Here is a 23,689-nt window from a genome sequence, read left to right as displayed (position 1 = left end):
TCAGAAGGGACGGCCATTTTGCACGGTCAGTGCTGCAGGATTTCTTGGTTTGACCATTTCGGCACCCACCACCGGGAGTGGTACTGCTTTGGGACTCTATTCATTAGGTGAGGAATCCACAGGTAGTTGTATCCATCAGAAGAACGAGTTACTTACCTTCGGTAACGACTTTTCTGGTGGATACATTAGCTACCTGTGGATTCCTCACGGTCCCACCCACCTCCCCGTTGCCTTTCTGGTCTTACCAAGTAATCCTTGAGTGCGCTCCTCTTGGTCTTCAAGGTTGCAATAGATGTTGTATATATGGATACTTGTATATATTTATATGTATATATATATGTATATATCTTTGTGTATATACATGATTTGCATATATTTGTTGGTTTAAAAAAAAAAAAAGAGAGTTATATTAAATTTACAGCCATTTTATTGCAATGTTGTGTATTTTACAAGGTTATGGGATGTTGCCTTGCTCTTTCATTGCATTGGGTTGTTGTTCTCATGCACGTAAAAAATGTTGGTACTGACGTCGGCACGTCGGCGAGGACCTCTTATTGCCTGTATGACGTCAGACGGCGTCGCGTGGGCTAGAGTGACGTCCTCGTCGACGTGCAGAGACTAGGAAGAAGATTTCCGTCGAATGCTGGCGCCATGGGAGTATTCATTAGGTGAGGAATCCACAGGTAGCTAATATATCCACCAGAAAAGTCGTTACCGAAGGTAAGTAACTCGTTCTTTTAAATACAACCAATTTATTACCATATTCTTTGTCTCTTAATTTTCCCATTTATACCCTTAACATTCTATGAAATGCCCATCCCTATCTCCTTCTGTTAATTGTAATCTTCATTTTCTTAGTGCACCATAATACAAATCAACAGACGTCTGTCATAATAGAGGTCCTATCTTTACCCTTTGGCCATCAACTTCCTCCCCTCCCACAGGGCCTACCCCATCTTGACCCTCAGAATGGGTATAGTAAGTACCAACCTCTACCCTTATTTTCTTGCAATTTATGTAACTTTTCCGTCAGATGGTTGGCTTTTATCAGTTCCTCCCAAAGGGATGGCCTCTGAGTTCGACCATTTCAACTTCATCTGCTCGTACTCTAGTGCCTGGATGCCAGAGGTGTTAATTTATTTTGTATTTTTTTGTAATTGAAAATTGACCAGTTATGTAATCTATATGTAAATTATTTGATTGACGCTCCACCTTCTTCATTATGTAAGTTTACACTGTCTTTAGTGCCCTACATTTGCAAACATCATTAAATCACACAACATGTGGCTTAATATCTGTACCTTACACATTTGGTTCCAATGGAATATTAAAAAATGACCTATTATGCTCCACAGCCATTCACAGGCATGCAGGTTTTATATTCAATTGTTTGTTTTCTCTTTACCTTTTCTAATGTTATGACGTTGTTTTGCATGTCCAGTCTGTATTCTAGATAGAAGGAAATGTGGTTCTCCAGTATTGGATCTTTCCTAGATTCACATGCTTGAATCATCCCTGTCGTCGAGGTGGGAGCCTCACGGTAACTTTAAATACACAAAGCAGTAAGTTTGAAACCAGTAGGCCTCAGTAGGCCCCATAGGATATTTTATAGCCTATCCACCTTGTTTTGTGAAAAGACGCAAACTTCAGTGTCAACCAATCAGGATTCAGCCACCTCCCAAACACTCCCAACAGAGGCTGATTTCCCTCAGATTTTCTACCGCACGTCGTGTGAAGGGAGTCTCCCTGAGCTCTGCTCAGTTTACCTTTTTCTGACTGAAAATTGTTTCTCTCAGGAACCCAGCTTTCCAGCTTTATCATGTCTGAAAAGACAAAAAAGGGTCTGTTCAGAGACTGTGGCAGTTGTGGGAAGAAGAGACTACATGTTGATGACCCCTACAAGAAATGCATCTACTGCCTCCATCCACACCACAAGGTGAGAGACTGCAAGATCTGTCGCACCTTTAGTCAAAAAACCCTCAAAGACCGTGAGGGTAGGCTTCTCTTGTGGCTGCAGAAGCAGAAAGCCTTGGAGCATCCTTCCTCAGACGAAAGCGAAGCACCATCTCCTGCTTCTCACTCCCAAAAAAGAACAGGTGAGAGAGGAAGATTGCCTGATGAGCCACCGAGGAAGATGGCCAAAAAGATTAAACAGGTCTCTACTGAGATAAAAAAAGGATGTTTCCCATTCAGAGACCCACACAAGCTTGCCAAAAAAGGTTCATTCAGAGCCTACTACGCCTCTACACAGGAAGAGTACCGCAAAAAGGGCATCCCTGTCTCTGTCACCCCAGAAAGATCCGGAAAATTCCTCTTCAGGAAAAAGGCACTCGTCCACGACCACCCCGTCGATGACGGTGTCGACGGTGACATCAACGACAGTGTCGTCGACGTTTGCAACGGCGGTCTCGCCGATGATCATGACGTCGTCACCGTTATCGTCGACAACGATAATTACAGCTAAAATATTTTTAAAAGCTTTGTCGACGAACACGTCATCGACGGCGGAGGCTTCATGTGTCCACCAATCGACCAAGGCACTTCCGTCAATGAAGCACCTCTCAATGAGGTTTAAGAAGGGCACACCGACGACGACAGCACCGTCGGCGATACAGGTGCCGACAGGGGAACCGTCGACGAAAACACGGTCAACGAAGAAACCATTGACTAAGGAACCGTTGACGAAAGCACCGTCGACGAAGGAACCGTTGACGAGCATATCGTTGACAGCAGTAACAATGTATAAACCATCAACCCTCCTGTGTACTCCACCGCACCAATCATCAACAATGGTGCCTTACTCTCAAGACGATTCAACGAGATTCTTGCCTCTTTCACTCATCACCATGGGGGACAAATCTTCTGATATTCTTCCAATGCATACATTCCCGAGCAAAGTATTGCCATATCCCCCACAACATCTCTTGGATGATGATGATGACGCATACTCCCAAGACGAGGGAATGTTTGGTGCAGCGAGTAGCCCGTCTCAGCCGCATGTAAAATGCCAGGACCTTGATGAGGAAGATGAAGAGCAGTACCAGCCCAACTATGCTTCAACGTCATACCCCCTGGCAGAACAACAATTATCCCTCTCCATGCCAAGCACATTAGTGGCAGACCTTCAATCTATGCTCAATGACTACTACAGAAGGTTTCCACCACCAACACCTACCACACCACCCAGGCCTGAAACCTACCAGATGCCTCGTCAAACCCAGAGGACCAGTCTCCCGGAGACGCCGCAGGCTGGCATACCATTGAGTAGCCAAACGCAAGAAGCTCATCCCTCGTCAGACGACGAAAGGGAAGAGGGTGAGTTAAGAGATTCAGTGACCAGTGAATGGGATGATTACCTCGTCCCTACACCATCTCCACCTCCAGCAGGTCCACTGGATTGGCCTCCAGAGGACATAGGAGGTTTTCATAATTTGATCGAGAGAGCGGCAAAGCGATTTGGCCTTTCTATTATCTCTCATGAAACAGAGTGTTTCCTTTACGACTTCAAGGAGCCATCAAAGAGATCGGTAAGAGCGATACCGATAGTAGATTTCTTATGGCAGGAAGGGTTGAAAGCGATGAAGAATCCGGCGACAGTGCCTTCACAAATGCCAAGGCTAGAAAAGAAATATAAGGCCCCTGATGATTTTCCGGCCTGTTTAGTGTCGCAACCGAAACCGGATTCTGTGATATCGCAGGCAGCGCAACGACGTTCTAGAAACCCTTCCACGCCTATAGCATCTCCCCCAGACAAAGAGGGGAGGAGATTAGATAATATCGGGAAAAAATTCTCCTCTGTAGCGGCGGTCACATTCAAGGCAGCTAATTCCCTCGCCATCCTAGGGAGATATAATCGCCAGATGTGGGCAGACATGTCTGCTTTCTTGGATCTCTTGCCGGAGGATGTCAAGGTGGAAGCGAAGAAGGTGTTGCAGGAAGGAGAACGGATTGCAGCAGAGATTATAGACAGCGCAATAGACATTTCTTTAACTGGTTTCAGACAGTTGGCTGCTGCAGCAGTCTTGCGTAGGCAAGGATGGCTAAAGGCTACATCATTTCGACCGGAGGTCCAGAGCCGCGTTCTCGACATGCCTTTTGATAGTGAAAGTCTGTTTGGGAAGCATGTCGACGACATTTTACAAGCCATCAAAACAGATACGGATACGGCAAAATCATTAGGTACCTTACAGTATAAAAAGCAACCTTTTCGTGGAGCAAGGGGAAGAGGAGGTTACTCCTTTCGAGGGGGCTACCATCAGTACAGACCCCAGTATCAGTCTTCCTCCACAGGATCCCTACAACAGTACCACCAGCAAAAGCAGCATTACAGGTTGCCAACGGCCGCGGCCTATAAACATCCAGCAAGAGGAAGAGTGCCTGCCCGAGAAAGGGATACGGGCAGGGAACAATGACCTACCAGCCATACCAGTATTCTTCCCCTCACCAATCTCGAGGGTTGGAGGTCGCATCACTTCTTATTTCCTTTAATGGGCGGCGATAACATCAGACAGGTGGGTGCTCGATATAGTGGCCAGAGGCTATACTCCGGAATTCACATAGACACCACCAGCTGTTCCTTCATCAGGCCCTCCGCACCCGAGGGTGAACCAACTCCTCAAGGAAGTGCAAGTGATGCTGGGCAAAGGAGCGATAGAACCGGTCCCTTTTTCTCAGAGGAACAGGGGATTCTATTCCCGCTTCTTTCTCGTAAAGAAACCCTCCGGGGACTGGCGCCCCATTCTGGACTTAAGAGCACTAAACAAGTTCCTAAAGAAACAATCGTTCAGGATGGTAACACTACAGGATGTCTTGCGCCTTTTAAATACTGGAGATCTGATGGCATCCCTAGACCTCCAGGATGCTTACTTTCATATTCCAATACACCGCAACCACCGCAAATTCCTCAGGTTCAAAGTGGCTGGTATGCACCTCCAATTTCGAGTTCTTCCATTCGGTCTAAAATCGGCCCCCAGAATTTTCACGAAAATGTTGGCTCCGGTAGCAGCACATCTTCGCCAGTCGGGTATGCAGGTTTTTCCCTACCTAGACGACTGGCTCATAAAGGCACCTTCAAAGTCTCAGGTGGTACGTCATATTTTGGTTTGCCTTCCATCGTTAAACAGCCTGGGGTTTGTCATCAATTATCAAAAATCTCAGCTTCACCCCACACAAGTATTACATTTCTTAGGAGCAATACTAGACACAGTCCACAGCAAGGCATATCCGTCTCACAAGAGGAAACAAAAACTAACCTCCTTAGCACGCAAACTCTCTACAAAAAAGTTCGTTTCAGTTCGCACCTACAAATCATTGCTAGGGATGATCTCATCATGCATTCCGCTAGTCCCAGATTGCAGGCTCCATATGCGACCCCTACAAGAGCAATTGGATGTACAGTGGACTCAGGTGCACGGTTCGTTCGAAGACAGAATTCGCATAACACCTCTAATGCAGACCACCATGAAGTGGTGGGCAACGCTGACCAATTTGTCCAACGGACTCACATTCCTTCATCAAGTACCCATTTACATAGTAACAACGGATGCTTCTCTCGAGGGATGGGGTGCACACTGCCAAGATCTGCAAATCAGCGGATCCTGGAATGCAAAAGAGGTTCAGCTCCACATTAATCACCTGGAGCTCAAAGCAATAGACCTAGCTCTAAAAGCTTTTTTGCCAAAACTTCAAAATTCAAGCGTCTTAATCAGAACGGACAATACAACCAGCATGTTTTATCTAAACAAGCAGGGGGGCACAAGATCTCTACAACTCTCGCAACTGGCTCAGGATATCTGGAAATGGGCCATCAAGCACAACATTTCGCTCAAAGCGGAGCATGTGCCAGGACAAACCAACGTTCTGGCAGATACCATGAGCAGGACAGTGATACCATACCACGAGTGGGAGCTAGACCAGGAACTTCTCGATCGACTCTTCCTTTTATGGGGCAAACCAAATCTCGTCCTGTTTGCCACACTCGAGAACAAGAAATGCCAGTATTATGCAAGTTGGCTTCCCCAGAAAGGATCGTTGGGCCATGCGTTTTCGATGAGATGGTCCGGGGTCTATGCCTACGCTTTTCCTCTGATCCCTCTCATACAGAGAGTCATCAACAAAATGAAGACGGAGGGGTGTCGCCTTCTATTCATAGCTCCCAGGTGGCCCAGACAGGTCTGGTACACGGAGCTCCTAATGCTCTCCGAATAGCCACATGTGCAACTCAAACAGAGTCCAACCCTCTTGACAATGCATCAGGGACAAGTCAGGCATCCAGATCCGTCATCTCTTCACTTGTCGGCTTTGGTTCCTGAATTCAATGAGTATATAAATCTGAACATTTCCTCGGAGTGTAGAGACATCTTAGCCAAAGCTAGAGCGGACACTACCAATAAAACTTACAGACTTAAATGGAAACGTTTTTGTATGTGGTGTGCAGCAGAAGGTATACATCCTATTTCTGCTCCTCCAGAGCAGATACTTCCATATCTGTTGCTTTTGGCAAAGTCAGGACTTTCATACTCCTCCATTTGAGTGCATTTGGCAGCAATCTCGAGATACCGTAGATCACAACACATGGTCTCATTATGCTCCACCAGGATTGTGAAACAGTTCATGAAGGGCCTGTTTCGTGTTTTCCCACCAGTCCGGAAACTTCCGCTGTTATGGTCCCTGAATATTGTATTAATGCAGCTCATGAAAGCTCCCTTTGAGCCGATTCACAGAGCCGATCTAAAATTCATCTCATGGAAGACAGCTTTACTACTAGCTCTTACTTCAGCCAAAAGAGTCAGCGACATTCAGGCCTTCACTACTAAAGAGCCTTTCCTCCAATTTACAAATTCCGATGTAATCCTGAGAACAAATCCTAAGTATATCCCAAAAGTTCCTTCAACTTTTCACTTGAATGAACCAGTCATCTTAAAAACCTTTTTTCCAAATCCACAAACGGTAGCAGAGAAGACATTACATTCCCTGGATATAAAAAGGTGTCTAAAATTTTACTTACAGAAAACACAAGTCATACGTCAGTCTGACCAGTTATTTGTTGCATTTGGTGGAAAAAGAAAGGGCCACGCAGTGTCCAAACAGACTATAGCCAGGTGGATTGGCCTCGCAATCCAATTCTGTCATGCTAAGGCTGGTAAACCTCTCCACAACAAGATGAGAGCCCATTCTACAAGATCGGTAGCCACTTCGGCTGCACTCTTTGCTGGGCTGCCACTGCACAGCATCTGCAGAGCGGCCACATGGTCCAGCCAGCATACGTTTACAAAACACTATTGCCTCGAAGAAACAAGTAACATTGATGCAGCAGTGGGGCAGGCAGTACTGAGGCATCTATTTCGTTAAGGTGAGCCTCTTACAACATCCCACCACCACACTCAAGGTATGTTCGATATTGTTCTTCAGTTTCCTTAACATCTAATTTTTTATTACAGTGTTGATTGCTCTAATATTTTGCTTCATACTAGTCGTAATACCAACGCTTTTTCATATTGTGTTAAAATGTTGTAAACCTCAAAACAACAACGTCACATTTTGTATAATAATATTCTGACATACAGTTTTTTCTATTACTGTTATATTTATTAACGTTATTGATATCAATTGGAGAATTACGATAAAACAACATGCAGATTAATTCGCTAATTCTCCAACATTACTGCTCGTTACTCTGATTCAAGCATGTGAATCTATGAAAGATCAAATACTGGAGAAGAAAATTAGTTACTTACCTGTAACTGCAGTTCTCCAGTATTGGTATCTTTCATAGATTCACATGCGACCCACCCTCCACCCCTCAGAGGCTCCCCTAATATACAGATATTGAACTTCACACTTGTACTAGAAAATCTGAGGGACATCAGCCTCTGTTGGGAGTGTTTGGGAGGTGGCTGAATCCTGATTGGTTGACACTGAAGTTTGGGTCTTTTCACAAAACAAGGTGGATAGGCTATAAAATAACCTATGGGGCCTACTGAGGCCTACTGGTTTCAAACTTACTGCTTTGTGTATTTAAAGTTACCGTGAGGCTTCCACCTCGACGACGGGGATGATTCAAGCATGTGAATCTATGAACGTACCAATACTAGAGAACTGCAGTTACAGGTAAGTAACTAATTTTCTTCCTTTTGTACTCAGTCTCTCTTTGTTTGTCTTGCCACTGTGAGGATTTGGATTTTCTCTCAGTATTTCTCAACCCTCATTATGATAATTCAAAGGGGTTCTCCTGGGAAGTTGCTGTCATGTTGTTTTGTGAGCCCTGTCCACTTCTGTTTCTCCAGTTGCTTGCTAATCTGTGAACAGTTGTAATAAAAAAAAAAATCAGGAGATTAATTTCTGTTCCTTACAGCAGACTTAGGATACCCATTTTATTGCCTTGCAATCTGTCTTCCAAGGGTGCCAACTTTTCCTAATTTTTTTATTTTTATGATCTGTCTTAGTTTACTGAGTTCTGAGTATCAACACATGTTGTCTTCTATTGTGGATATTCCATGTCTCCGTGGTGTATTTCCTGATTTTATATAGATCCTGTAGTAATAGTGTGCCATTAATTGCCAGATTTTCTAGATAAACACCTTTTTTCCCTCAAGTAGAAGCTGCTTCAGCTCCATTTCGGAAGGGGAGGGCACTGGTATCTCTTTCTGTGGAGATGTTTGTGTGCCACTTGAATGCACCAGTTGTGCTAGGACCTCTTCCGTTGAGTATTTAGGAGTAGATAACTCCACTTTCCCTTTTCCTTTCTACAGCATCAACTTACTCTAGATTCTGTGGGTACTAGGTTACTTGCAGTTATGTCTGAATTTCAAATTTATATTATCAGGATGGTTTCAGCTTGTCATCGGATTCTGTATGTATTTCCTTTGGTACAGTTATGCTGTAGGTGTGCCTTCTGCATTATAAACTTTCACTCTTTCACCCTTAGGCCTGTTTGCCTACTGCATCATAAGCTATGTCAGGTGGCATATGCGGGCTCTGCAGTGGAGTCTGAAGTTTCATTGGACCCAGCACCAAGGGTACCTTTCGGATTTCATCCAGGTTTCAGCAAAAGATTTGCAGTGGAGGCTTCTTGACTGCGGTTTGACCTTCGGCTGGCCCCTCTCCCTTTCCTATCCAGAGGTGATGGTGGTGCATAACTGCTGGGTTGGAGAGGTCATCTGAGAGAGGTGAAGGTCAGAGGATTTTATTTTTTAGTGGAAACCTGTCTCCAGATCATTCTGTTGGAAGTGCAGGCCATACACCTAGTGTTGAAGGCCTTCCTCTTGTTCATTGAGAAGAGACTGATACAGGTTCTCAAAAACAGAAGCACTGGCATGTGGTACTAAAACAAATAGGACGGAGTGAGGCTATGTGCCAGGAGGCCCTGCACCTCTGAAACTGGCTGATCAGGGCATCCCCTTGATCATACATCACACTGCAGGATCTTTAAATGCCAGGGAGGACAATCTCGGCCAGTGATGCTTAGCAGAGCACAAATGGCACCTACACTCAAAGGTGGTGCAGGGCATAGTCAACTATTGGGAGAGCTCTCACTTTATCTTTTTACCACCTTTGAGAGTGGGCAGTGTCAAATCCTTTGACAGGAGAGTTTCCCAGAAGGCTGTTTCTCAGAGATGTGTTCCTACTAAAGTGAAGCATGGGACTCCTGCATGCCTCTCTGCCTCTGCCTCCCCTGCCCTGAGTACTGAAGAAGATTAGGCACTACAGGGCCAAAGTCATCCTAGTGACTTCAGATTCGGCCAGACGGTTCTGGAAATCAGATCTTCTGGGCATAAGCGTCTGACCTCCTATCAGATTACTGCTTCGGGAGGATCTTCTGTCTACACAACAATTCATGGAGATTGAATGGCAGCAGTTGACTCTGTTTGATCTCCCTCCTTAAGATGTAGATGTTATTCTTAATGTGCGGTGTCCCTCTAAGAAGTCCATTTATGCCTGGCGGTGGGTCAGATTTGTGACCTGGTGTTGAGTCTGCAGCACATGGTCATTACAAGCCAAACTGTTGGATTTTTTTGTACTATTGTTTTGTCTTCAGCAAAATACGGAGTTGCACTAGGCATGAGTAAGGGTTATATATTGTCCCTTCCAGCCTTTTTGAGTTTACTGGTCCAACTGTCCTTGTTTCAAATCACCTATTATTATGAGGTTTATAAAAGGTTTGACCTACATTTTCTCTCTCAAACCGTTTGTGATGCTACATGGGGACCTTAAACTAGTTTTGACTTTTTTCATGTGCACTCTCTTTGTGCAGATGCACAGCTACTCGTTGCCTCTTTTGACTTTAAAGGCTGTCTTCCTAGTCGGTATCAATTCAGCGAGTGAAAGGATAGTGACTAGGAGACGGAGTGAGTGAGTTCCAGGCTCTTTTGGTCCAATCATCCTAAACCACCTTTTTTCTAACAAATTGCTGCTGAGGACCTGGCTGTCCTTGCCGAACGTTGTGGCTCCTTTCACTTTGGAACAGTCCATAACCCTCCCAGTGTTCTTTGTCTCTCCTCATTCCTCGAAAGATGAGCTTGGACTCCGTTGGCTAGACACCAAACAAGCTTTAAAATTTTACACTGACCGTATTAAAGTCCATTGGATCGGCAATCTGTTTTTTGTGTAGTTCTCTGATGCAAAGAAAGGTAAAGGGGCCAAGAAAATGACTTTGTCAAGGGTGATAGCCTTTTGCATTAGGACCTGCTATGCAGTGGCCAAAAAGCAGCCTCCCAAAGGACTGAGGGTCCATTGCCATCACTGTGCTGACATGCCCAGTGCCTTCCCTTGATATCTCCCAGGCTGCAACATATGAACATGTTTATGAACACAGTGAACATGTTCATGAATTAATACTGCCTTGACAGCCTGGTCTGATGGGAAGAGGATTTTGACACTTTATTCTTGCTGAACATTTTGGTCTGAGCCCACTCCACAGTCTTGCCACTTTGGGTGTTACTTCTTTGGTATCCATTCTAAGGGGAGGAATTTGCTGTTAGAAGTATCCATCAGAAGAACAAGTTGCAAACCTTTGAAAATGCTCTTTCTGGTGGATAGTCTGTCTAACCGCAGATTCCTCACTGTCCTCCTGTCTCCCCGTTCGGTGAAGTCGTCCTTATTTACCATATAAATAGATCCCAAATTAGAAATCTGAAGAGTGGTTTGAGTTCCGCCTCCAAGGTTGCAGAAAGAGCCCAGAATGAAACTGACACCTACGTGAAGGGTTTGTGCTTAAATGCAGCTCTGCTCTATCACTTTTGAAGCAGAACAAAGTGGCGGCACCTAGTTTCCTGATCCAGTCCGGCACTTGGGGATATTCTAAGCTTGAAGAATCTGCAGTTAGATGAAGTATCCACCAGAAAGAGCATTACCAAAGGCAAGTTACTTGTTTGCCACAAATGTGGGGAATATCCGGTCCAACTTATCACAAATATATTGTATTCTATGACACTTGTAATAAGGTGAGCAGCATATCTGTAACGTTTGTGACAGAGCAAGTCGCTGCCAAACTCTAAATTGGTCTTTTAGTGTCTCTAGAATGCCATTTCCACATACATTGCGATGACATTGGATAGTCTATGTAACCATAGATTCCTCGCTGCACTCCTGTCTCCCCGTTCGCTGAAGTTGTCCCTATTTACCATATAAATAGATCCCACATTAGAGATCCGAACAATCATTTGAGTTTCGCCTCCAAGGTTGCAGAAAGAATCCAGAATAAAACTCACATCTGCTTGAAGAGGTTGAGCTTAAAAGCAATTTTTTGCAATCACTTTTGAACCAAAACAAAGTGGCGGCACTTGGGGATATTCTAAGTTTGAAGAATCTGCAGTTAGATGAAGTATCCACCAGAAGGAGCATTATCAAAGGTAAGCTATTTGTTTGCTACAAATGTGGGGCATATCCAGTCCACCTTATCACAAATGCCTTGTATACGATTACAACAATTGCAATATTGCAATAATGTGAACAGCATATCCAAAACGTTTGCGACAGAGGAACTCTCCACCAAACTCTAAATTGTCCATTTCGTGTCTCTAGAATGCCATTTGCACATTGTTAGAAATGGGGTCTTTGGTTGACAGTCAGGTTACCCCCTGTTCAAGCAAGGACCCTCACTCTAGTCAGGGTAAAAGAGAATCACCCTCAGCTAACCCCTGCTTACCCCCTTGGTAGCTTGGCAGAGCAGTAGGCTTAACTTCAGAGCGCTAGGTGTAAAGTATTTGTACCAACACACACAGTAACTTCATGAAAACACTACAAAATGACACAACACCGGTTTAGAAAAATAGGAAATATTTATCTAAACAAAACAAGACCAAAACGACAAAAATCCGACATACACAAGTCAAGTTATGAATTTTTAAAGATTAAACTCAAAAACAGCACTTAGAAACAAAAATGCTTCGATGAGATGTTAACACTGCATCGTGACGGAGTCGTTCGCAACAAGCCGACACCAGCGTCGCCGGACACGGAGTCGTGTAGACCCCCAAGTACAGTACCTTTGGTGAAGAGTGAAAACAAGCCGATGCGCGGAGTCGGGGATCGCGGCGTCTGTGCGAAACGTTGAATCCGCGCACTTCGAGCGGCATCGGTCACGACGTGGTGTGGCGACTTCCACAGAGTTGCGGACTTCAGCGGGCTGCTGCGGCGTCGGGCCTGCGAAGAGCGTCGCGTTCCAGCGAAGGTAACGGCGTCAGGTGCAGGCGGCGTTACCGGATTCAGCAGCGGCGTCGGTCCGAAGTCGTCCGAAGTCGATTTCCTTGGATTCCACCACCTTTTCTTTCAAGGGCCCAGGGACTGGATAGGGCACCACTTTTCAGAGCAGGAGTCTCTCCAGAGACTCCAGGTACTGGCAGAGAGAAGTCTTTGCTGTCCCTGAGACTTCAAACAACAGGAGGCAAGCTCTAACTCAAGCCCTTGGAGATTTCTTCACAAGATGGAAGGCACACAAAGTCCAGTCTTTGCCCTCTTACTCTGGCAGAAGCAGCACTGCAGGAAAGCTCCACAAAGCACTGGCAGGGCAGCACTTCTTCCTCAGCTATCAGCTCTTCTCCAGGCAGAGGTTCCTCTTGGTTCCAGAAGTGTTTCTAAAGTCTGTAGATTTGGGTGCCCTTCTTATACCCATTTTAGTCTTTGAAGTCACCTTTCTTCAAAGGGGACTCACACCTACTTGTGAAATCCTGCCTTGCCCAGGCAAGGCCTCAGACACACACCAGGGGGTTGGAGCCGTCATTGTCAGAGGCATGCACAGTCCTTTCAGATGAGAGTGACCACTCCACCCCTCCCTCCTAGCAGAGATGGCTAATCAGGAAATGCAGGTTACACCCCAGCTCCCTTTGTGTCACTGTCTGGTGTGAGGCGAAAAACAACCCAACTGTCAAACTGACCCAGACAGGGAATCCACAAACAAGGCAGAGTCACAGAATGGTTTAAGCAAGAAAATGCTCACTTTCTAAAAGTGGCATTTTCAAACGCACAATCTTAAAATCAACTTTACTAAAAGATGTATTTTTTAATTGTGAGTTCAGGGACCCCAAACTCCACATGTCCATCTACTCTCTAGGGGAATCTACACTTTAATCATATTTAAAGGTAGCCCCCATATTATCCTATGAGAGAGACAGGCCTTGCAACAGTGAAAAACGAAGTTGGCAGTATTTCACTGTCAGGACATATAAACCACATGACTATATGTCCTACCTTATCCATACACTGCACCCTGCCCTTGGGGCTACCTAGGGCCTACCTTAGGGGTGCCTTACATGTAAGAAAAGGGAAGGTTTAGGCCTGGCAAGTGGGTACACTTGCAAAGTCGAATTTACAGTGTAAAAATACACACACAGACACTGCAGTGTCAGGTCTGAGACATGATTACAGAGTTACTTATGTGGGTGGCACAACCAGTGCTGCAGGCCCACTAGTAGCATTTGATTTACAGGCCCTGGCACCTCTAGTGCACCTTACTAGGGACTTACTTGTAAATCAAATAGGCCAATCAAGGATAAACCAATTACATACAATTTACACGGAGAGCATATGCACTTTAGCACTGGTTAGCAGTGGGAAAGTGCTCAGAGTTCAAAAGCCAACAGCGACAGGTCAGAAAAAAATAGGAGGCAGGAGGCAAAAAGATTCAGGATGACCCTGCATAAGCAAAAGTCCAACACACATACATTCTGATGACAGTGAGAACTAAAGCATTTTTCAACAAAGTCTAAATTAATACCTTTCAGAACGCTTCAAATACTCTCTTGCATTATCTACTTGCATAAACTGTTTCGTTGTATATGTACAACCTCTGCTCAGCAAGACCTAAAAACAGAGTTTAATGCTCAGTGTCAATTGCCTCTCTGATAATAAAAAATATATGCTACCCAAAATTGAGCTTTAGCATTGTCTATTGTGTTCCAGTTTTGTTTTATTTTAAAAAAGAGAAGGCGTTTTTTTCTGTTAATAAACAGCTGTAGCTTTTGCTGTTTTACAGATGGATGAAATTAAAGGTAAAGACCGGGTGATCCTGGCATTGGAAAGAGAGCTGGGTGCCCAGGCTGGACATACACAGAAGCTGCTCCTCCAGAAGGAAGCCCTGGATGAACAGCTTATCCAGGTGAAGGACGCTGAACGTTACCACAGCAGCCCCAAAAAAGAACTTCCAACTGGTGTTACAGATATGAGCGAATGGATGGGAAATGTGGTGGTGAGCAAATTGACACCTTGCAGTTATGTCGTTTGGGACATCCTTTCATTGTTTAATAAGTATATTAAAAGTGGAATTATCAAAAAAAGTATTCATAGTCATCCATAATTTAGACATTAATGGATCTGTCTTTGCTGCTGATAAATCAATCGAGGTATAACTGAAAACAGAGCAGCATACACCATAAAACAAAGACTACTCCATATCATGCCGGAAATTTGGACAACATATTTGTACCATAACAATATTAAAATCTTAACAATGGTTTTGGACAGGGTTTGCTTTAAGCTTAGTGTTGTAGTGGTTGTTCTTCTCCATGCCTTTATCTATATTTGTGCCCTAGCAATAGGTGTGAGGTCCTTCCTCTCTATAATGCTGTTGCTTTCTTAAATGGACGTGAATCTACCCTTAATGAATGAGCCAGCTGTAACACAAAACTCAGCTTGTTCACTATTATTAACTGAGCTGGTCAATAATGTTTTTGTAGATTAACCTGAGATATTCCCCCATTGTCTATTCCCCTGCTGAGGGCACTGGAACTTGTTGACCACAGAAGTAACATCAGGCAAAAACCACCAAGGCCAGAATGCACCCACCTAGTGCACTGGTGTCAGTTTCTCTTCATTTTATCCCATCCTTTGGAAGAAGAGATCAATTTGACATTGATGAAGGATTACAGTACTAAAACATAGACAATAGGATCTTAATAACTTTCCCTATAACTTATCCATCAAATGGGGAGGCATGCTGGTCCATGAATAATCTGCAGGTAGATAGAGTACCTTCCAGAAAGATTGTTACCGCAAGTAAGTAACTTTGTTTTCTGATGGATACCTGCAGATTTGTTACCTGTAGAATAGTTTCACAGCGATACCCTGCCTAGGAGGAGGGTTGGTGGATAGTTAGACAAGGAAATCCTGGAAGACAGACCTGTCCATCCTTCATACCTACTAATCAAGAGAGTAGTGTTTTGAACAGGTGTGCAAGGAAGCCCATTTTTCTGCCTTACAGATTTCTGCAGTTGGGACTTCTTTAGTGAATGCAGAAGTGGTAAATTTTGCCCTGGTGGAAAGGGCTCTGTTCCCATCATGAGGCTCTTTCTTGACTAGGGCAGAGGATGCAGAGGATGATCCACCAAGACAGAGTCCTCTTCTGTACCTCTTTAACTTTTTTTGCACCACAGTAGCTGACTCTAAGAGTCCACTGAGGACTGATAACTAGACCTCAGTTTTAGTGCCCTGACCCTGAAGTGTATGTCGAATTGGCTGTACCCAGTTGAAAATGGCTAACTTACTTGTAAGTTCCTAGAAAATGAGTACCCCGGAAAGTATGTTAGAAGGGTACCACAGGGCTTGCAGCGATGATTGTGCCACACTGGAGGTCCCCAAGTAAAACAGGTCCCCCACTGCAGATTGGTACAGCAGTTGTGCACTGCTAGCCCAAATTTGCTATTGAAAGCAATGCCAAAGCCACCACTTCGCCTGGGCATGTGTGTAAGTTACACCTCTGGCAGTCCTACTGAGCTTTAAAGGCGGGGGGGGGTAACATATGACACAGGCAGGACATGTATGTTGCATCTCATGATAGTAAAACACGTAGAGTACAGGTTTACACGCTGACTTCTCAGCTGTGCTAACTCTTGAAAGGTGCGACCAAAGTAGGCACTCCAAGGTATCAAACAACTGGATACATTAAGCCTGACTTGAATTGAATTGAGTCAAATTGAATGTAACTTGTTGGAGTATGCAGCATAAGAAAAGCTTCCACTTTGTTGCTCTTAAAACCCCTGTGCGTTACCGGCCTAGACAGATTACTGCCCTCCTGGAGAGATGTGCTAACAACTCTCAGTAAGGAGAACAATGAGGGATTGAAATGCCAGGGAGGCGTCACCTTCGTCCTGCAGGAGGCCACTTGTATGTTAGCCCCAAAAACAGGGTTCAAAGGTGAAGCCGCCTTTGAAGGCCAGATGTCTAACACCAAGAAGGAGGGCTGCCCTATTGTTGAGGTAGACAGGCTGGCATGGGAGGCAGAAAGGGAAAACCAGTTGCCAGACCTGTTTCCCCAACGGCTTGTAGCCCTGAGGTAGCCATACCCTGGGGTGGGCTAGGGATGTCTGGAAAATGAGAGAGGGGTCTCACCATCTTGAGATTGAGCAGAATGGGGCATCCCTGGATAGCCATATGCTACACTCCACAGGAAATGGTCACCAGTTGAGAGGGAACCTGGTAGCCCATTGGCTACCAACCGCATTCTGCCCTGAAGGTACTTTCTGAGCAGAAAGGGGACACCCCTGGCACATAGACCTCAGATCTTGACGGACTTGGAAGAAGGACCTAAGGAGGATTGCCCTGCTGCACCAAGGGACCATCAAAGAGGCTGGACCTACGAGGACTGCACCTGCTGCACCTGGTGGCTAGCGAAGGAAGGTACTGTGCCTGCCATGTCCTGCTCAAGGAGAAGCTGTCTCAAGAGCCCAATCAAGCCAAGAGACTGTAAGCGCCAGCTAACTGGTCTCCTGTTTGCAGTACAGGGACACAACAGCTGATGAAGCCTATTGGGCAAGTTGGTAGCCTAAGGTCTTCAAGCCGCTACCATCACCACGCATCACAGAGGACCAGGTCGCAATGCCCAGGAGCGCTGTTGAAGAGTTGTTGGGACCATCAGAAGGTGATTTAATGACCCAGGAAGGACTGGCCTGTGACAGCATCACCAGGCGACTGGTAGTCCAGCTGTAACTGGACTTCATCCATACTGAGGAGACCTTTGTGGGACGTCTGCCCTGCAAACAGGACCCCCTCACCATCTTCTTGGACCAAGTAATCCCTGCAGGAAACCCCCATCGTCTGCATCGCATGCACCCCATTAATTGGAGCATCTTGAGCATCCTTCATCCCTTGCATCAGGACCACATTAGGGAATCATTGCAATGTGGGTAAAGTGTCTGGAACTGCTAAAGAACTGTTTCTTCTCTGAAGGTAACTGTTCTTGAGGACGTTGCTGGTCTCCCTGACTAGCTCCATGCTGGAGTTGGTCACCCCCAAGTACTTGTAACCAACTGCATTGACATTTGCCTAAGTTTTCTTTGAAAATGTTTCTAAGTGTCCAATTCATTGACTTTTCTTGTTTGGGGTTGAGTGGAGTTGCTTTGATTTATCATTGCTTGTAAACTCTATATGTCCAGAACCCTCCAGTGGATCTTTTTAATTCTAGCCGCCTAAATTCTTAATAAATATATATATATATATATATATATATATATATATAGTCTTTACATAAATTGGTGTAGGATTTTGAGTGTCATGTCGATTTCTTCTTCAATTATTGTGGTGCTGTTTGAATGATTTACCCTTGTTCCTCTATGTAAGCCTTGTTGCTCAGTGCCACTGCTTCCTAGGAGTGAGCCAGTGGGTTTTCAGACAAAACGCACTGGACCCAAAGGGATTGGTAAGTATATTACGCTGCGAGGTTGCACAACCACACATATATTACACCAAATTTCCTCACAGGCATCCAACTGGAATTCCTTGGTGCGTTTCAGGTAATAGTTAACCGTCCACCTAGGATCCAAACGATGCAGCTGTTCCTCCTCTTTCATAGGATGAGGTGGAGGGTAGAAGGTCGGAAGAGTGTTGGATTGGGCTAGATGGAAGCGAGTGACGACCTTAGGTGATGGCAACCAAAAACAGAGTTTTGAGGGTTAACATATGAAGGGTACAGCTGTGAAGGGGCTCAAACGTAGTCCCTATTATAAAAGTAAGAAACAGATTTAAGTCCCGTTGAGGAACCACAAAGGGATTTGGAGGAATAGCCCTTCACAGTGTCAAAAACACAGCTCCTCTGAGAAGGGAAAGTGCAAATTGCACTCTTGAGATAATTTGACTTGCAAGGGATCCACACAATTGTCTGCACCCCATGCAACAAAGTTGCCCCATCTGCTGAAAAAAGTAGACTTAGTGGAGAAGCAGCACACAGACAAAATGATGTTGACCACCTCCGGTGGCAGCTGAAAGGAGCTCATTTTCCCTGCTCAATCGCCAAGCATGTAGGAGAAGAGCTCAGAGATTGGGATGAAGAACCATTCCCCCCACCCCAACTAGGAGTAAAGCTTCAGCCTGAATGGAAGGCGAAGCGGGGAGCATGTGGAGAAGGACAGAAGGTCCTCATACCACATCCTTTTTGGCCACTGCAACGCAATGACAATGACTTGTGCCCTGTTTTGGTGAGTCTTCCTGAGAATTAGACAAAACAAAGGTAAGAGGGAAACACGTAATGCAGCTGAAAGTTCTTTCTCAACTGAAACACGACCTCCATGGCTCCCTTCAGTGGATACTGGAATGCGCAGACCTGCTCGTACTGAGTTTTTTCTGAGGAGGTGAATAAATCCACCTAAGGAGTGCCCCACTGGGCAAAGATGACCTGGACTATCTCCAGCAGAAGACACCACTTGCGATTGGCAAGGTAACAGTGGCTAAAGCTGTCAGCTTTGACATTCAGAGGTCTCGCTAGACAATTGGCAGTGAGTCAAAGGCCCTTGCCTGTGTGCCAAATGCTACAGTCTCAAAGCTTTCAGGCAAAGGAGATGAGACCCTCTTCATCTTTGCTTGTTTGCGTACCACATCGCACTTGTGTTGTCTGTCAACATCTGGACAGGTCAACCTACGATGGACCAATGCCCTCTCCATCAGACCACGCACGAAGCCTCAGCATCATCCTTGACTGCCAACTATCCATGAATTGACTCCTGCTTCTACATCCTCTGTATGCTTTGCTGAATCTTCAAATGGATCCCTGCCAACACCAGAAAGACAGTCATGCATGCCCGGGTCACCAGCCACCTTTACTGTGGCAATGCTCTCTTTGCCGAAGTGTCCTCTCAGCTACTTAAAAGACTCCATACTCTACAGAACACCTGAGCCAGACTCATCCTCAACTTCCCCAATGTCTCAAGCATCACCCCACACCTCAGCAATCCCACTGGCTCCCTGTCCAGAAGAGATGCCAATTCAAAATCCTCACACTTGCATACAACGCTCTCCACAACCTAAGGCCATCCTACCCAACAGAGCTTCCCAGCATGACAATTACTCTCCGCCTCGCTAAACCTCGCACACACACCCCACATGCATTGCAGCCACAGCAGAGGTTGCTTCTTCTCCTGCACAGCAGCCAAGTCCTGGAACAGACTGCCCATCCACCTCTGAACAGCTTCCTCCCTGGCGGACTTCAGAAGGCGACTCAAGACATGACTTTTCAACAGAGGTAAAGCACCCTCAGCGACTAGATACCCTTAGGGGTGATAGTGCTGCACTTTACAAATACTATGATTGATTGATTGATTGAGAGGAGAAAGGCCTTGAGCACCATCTGAATCACCCACTGCTCTTCTGGTGACTAGAGGCCCCTGATCTCTAGATCCTCCAGATGGGCCCCTTACCCTAGGTTGTAGGCATCAGTTACTCCCGTAGTCATGGCCAGAAGGGGAGTGAAGGCCATCCCTCAAGTCAGCTTTGCCTCTGTTCCACTGCTGCAGCTTGCATTCACTGATACAAGTACCAAGCTGGTGCAAGAGAAGACTTGCTTCCTGAATGCATCCACCTGTTTTGACTTCCAATCGCGAGGGGTAGTAGGAACCCTCTTGGGGTTAGTCTTACTTGCAGATACCTCCACCACCAATTTGTCAGGAGAGGGGTGCTGGGATAAAAGTGCACAGTTGCTTGGGGACGGGCAGTGGAGTCATGCAATCTAGTGGTTGACCAGTAGGCTATAAAACAAAGTATCCATGAAGGCCACAGTAAAAGACAAAAGGGACTCAGTGGATATTTGCCCGGCTGAAGGACCTCAGTAAGAACACTGGCCTTGACAGGGAGGTGAAGATCAAGCACTTTGGCCGCCCTACTCATTACCATGGTGTAGGAAGCACTCTCCACAGCGGCAGGGCCTGGTGGTAAGAGGAGTTCTGACTCAGGGGAGATATCAAAGCTCCTAGCCTCCTGCATGTCATCATATCAGTTAATTTCAGGTTTGGTCAGTCTCATTACCTGCATTGTAATCATTGTCTGAATCATCCGTGCCAAATAGGGAATACGGAGTGAGTGTTCGTCTTGGTGGAGGAAGCAGAGCCTCCATGGTGGTGAATGCGGCCTCGTTCAAGGTCGAACCAGCACCGACTCGACATTGGAGAGGACATTTGGGTTCCCCTTTTCCAGTGTTGATGTAGCCGGCATTGGTGTAGAAGTCCAGGGAACTGGCGTGGACTGTAGTGGCATAAGTGGGATAAATAGTGGAGCTGAAGGCGGCCGCTAGTGCGTGAACGATCTAGCTGGCACCAAGAGTGAACCTGCTGGCTGTAATTCAAGTGCAGGTGGAGTACCTTTTGACTCCTCGGGGCCCAAAGGTGCACAGAAGGGAGCTGACAAGGTTCCAGAGAGTCAAAGTATGGCCTTACGGAACTGTTCCATCTGTCCAGGAGTGGCGGATAGCCCCGGAAGCTCGGGTCGTGCCGAAACAAATTGCGGGATCGGCTCCAAGGTCAAACGACTTTGGGTGTGAAATTGATGCATGACACCACCCCGGTGCATTCTCAGGGGAGTGTGAGGAGTGGCAGGAAGGGCCTTGAATTCCACTTAGATTTCATGTTTTTTTTCTCCAATTAACCTGAAGACTTTGATCTAGACGTAGACTGATCTCTGGAATGACTCCTGTGACTCTGCAACTCAAATGGACTGGGAGCAAACTTTTGACTTGGACCTGTCTCTTTGCAGAGTCTTCCTGTGCTTGGCTATGTAGAGTTTTGTCTTGATGTCTCATGTGATCTTTGTGTTCATGGACGTGTCCCTGCAGGCCTTAGAGTCATAGCTCGACCCCATGAACTTCAGGCAAGTCTAATGAGGATCTTCTGTCACAGATATTTGTTTACAACAGACCTTACAGGGCTTGTAACCTGTCGTTGAGAGAGGTGACGTCCCTTGCATACTGAAAAAGATTTTTTTAGCTCAAGGTAAAGGACTCAAAATAGATGAGAGGCAGTTGCAGATCTGCGTCTTGTGGGACAGAAAGAAAGAAACTGTCATCAGTGTGTTGGATTGCCGCCTTGATAAGCTTCTCAAGCCATATCTGGAACAGGACAGCATCAGTGCAGACGCCTCCTACCTGCCTGCAGAAGTACTGTTGAAAACGTTTTCAGATCCAGTCTGACGGCTGAGGACTATTCAAAAGGTGAGGAATCTGTGGCTAGAAGTCTCCATCAGAAAATGATTTTGGTTGGCTCTTTTGCTTCCCATATTGTGTTAATGAAGTAACACTGAACCCATTCCACATTGGCTGCTTGAAAGGGCACACCTTTCCTCTATGTATATGTACCAGTCATAATCAAATTGAATCAGGCCACTGAATGGAACACGTCCTTTAGTCCAGTTCTGGCAGAGAAAACCCTTTGGGTCCTAGTGGCTAGAAATACCCTTGTGTAATGTTTTAAAACCATTGCAGACCTTACAGAGTTTACGTTATAGCAATGTGGCTTCACACAGTTAAGAGGGAAGACTGTTAGGGCTCTATATCAGCAGTGAATTGCTACTGCTAGGTTAGAGGATTCAAATCCTTTCAGATAAACTTGGCTGGCTGACGCATCATCCACACAAAATATGAAGAGGGGTTAGAAGATTGCAATATGCCTGCATGTGTGAGGGAAGTTTACACTACTGCTGCAGATGCCAATGTGTGTGCTGTTAATATCCCTTTCCCAACCCTAGCATTGCCCCAGGCTTGCTCCAGCAGATGACCCCAAGCCTAATTCCTGCACTAGTGCTTGCAGCAGACCTTCAAACTGTTCTGTGAGTGGCAGAAGACCTTCCACTGGTACTGCTGATGTTTGATACCATCAGAGAATCATTACTGCTTGATGCTGGTCAACCACTTCTTCCTACTCTCAGTTTGTGTGAAGGTTTGTGTTTTTTTCTCATGTAGACTTAACACTGTTTTTAATATCAGTGCTCTTAAATAATGGCAAACATGTTCAAATAGGAGCCAATCAACGAAGACTGGTCTTAGAAATGTTCTTTAATGTGCATTGCAAGCTGTTCAGAGCACATCATTTTGCTAGTTAACTTATTGCTTAGAGGACTATTAAAGCAGAGGTTTGAGGTTCAAATCCTGTATGATTTTTATGTCTCCTCTACAGACAGGTTTAGCTGTCTGTTCTTGAAGACATGCTGTCTACAATATAATACTTAGAGTGTGCTTCAATTAGATTGCTTATTTATCTCTGTTCTAGTGCAGAGGATGTGAACGTTTTGTCCTCCTGCTATTTTTAGTTTAAAAAAACTCAAGGTGTGAGGGAAGAGCTTCCTTTACAACCCACAATTATATTTTTAATTTTGGAGGTATGTAACATGCAGTGCTTTATGCACATTGGAGTCACAAATAGTGACAATAGCTACACCCTTCAGGTCCTGGCTGCTTTCACTCTGAATGGTGCTTGGGGTTATATCTCAGCCTCCAAGCACTGGTCATCAACAGTAAGGTATTTTTAGAAATGTGCAAAATGTCCCCTTTCCCCTGGCACCCTTCCATAGTGGTTCTCTGCTCAATGATTGCTGCTGGAGAGTGCACCACAAGCAATGACCTGGTCACTAGACCCCCATGGATGGTTTCAATGGGGGGATCATCTCCTCCCAACATATCCAAATGCTCCTCAGTGCAGACAGCCACAGCAGTTTTTCTATTCCCCTGGGGCAAGAGACTGGGGGGGGAGTTGACTACCAGTTGCCCTCCTCCCCTGTCCCAGTAGGGCAGAATGTCTGCTAGACACCAGAATGTCTCCACTTCTATTCTTAAAAAGAATAGAAGTGGAATACCGCCCATTGTGGCATCAGGCTCAGTGCCAAAAGGCAACTTTTGGGGGCCTCCCTGCAAGGAATGGGGAGTGATATCCTCCTAACCCCATGCCTAGAAAGTCTCTACCCACCCTGTCAAATGTCTTCAACTCTGACTGCCACATCCACAAAATCA

At 45.5% G+C, this 23,689-nt stretch overlaps 1 protein-coding gene across 8 annotated transcripts in view; it reads left to right on the top strand.

Moving 5' to 3' along the window:
* JAKMIP1 (janus kinase and microtubule interacting protein 1) overlaps positions 1-23,689 on the top strand; it is a 1,798,968-nt gene that overhangs the window by 722,070 nt on the left and 1,053,209 nt on the right. For all 8 annotated transcript variants that reach the window (XM_069203057.1, XM_069203080.1, XM_069203046.1 and 5 more), the window contains one exon: positions 14,471-14,683. In XM_069203057.1, the coding sequence (XP_069059158.1) occupies positions 14,471-14,683 (213 nt within the window). The remainder of the gene's footprint in view (positions 1-14,470; positions 14,684-23,689) is intronic.

The sequence above is a fragment of the Pleurodeles waltl genome, chromosome 1_2, assembly GCF_031143425.1.
Source record: "Pleurodeles waltl isolate 20211129_DDA chromosome 1_2, aPleWal1.hap1.20221129, whole genome shotgun sequence".
Classification (NCBI taxonomy): domain Eukaryota; kingdom Metazoa; phylum Chordata; class Amphibia; order Caudata; family Salamandridae; genus Pleurodeles; species Pleurodeles waltl.
The sequence above is the reverse complement of the archived record's forward strand: the minus strand, read 5'-3'. Positions and strand labels throughout refer to the sequence as shown.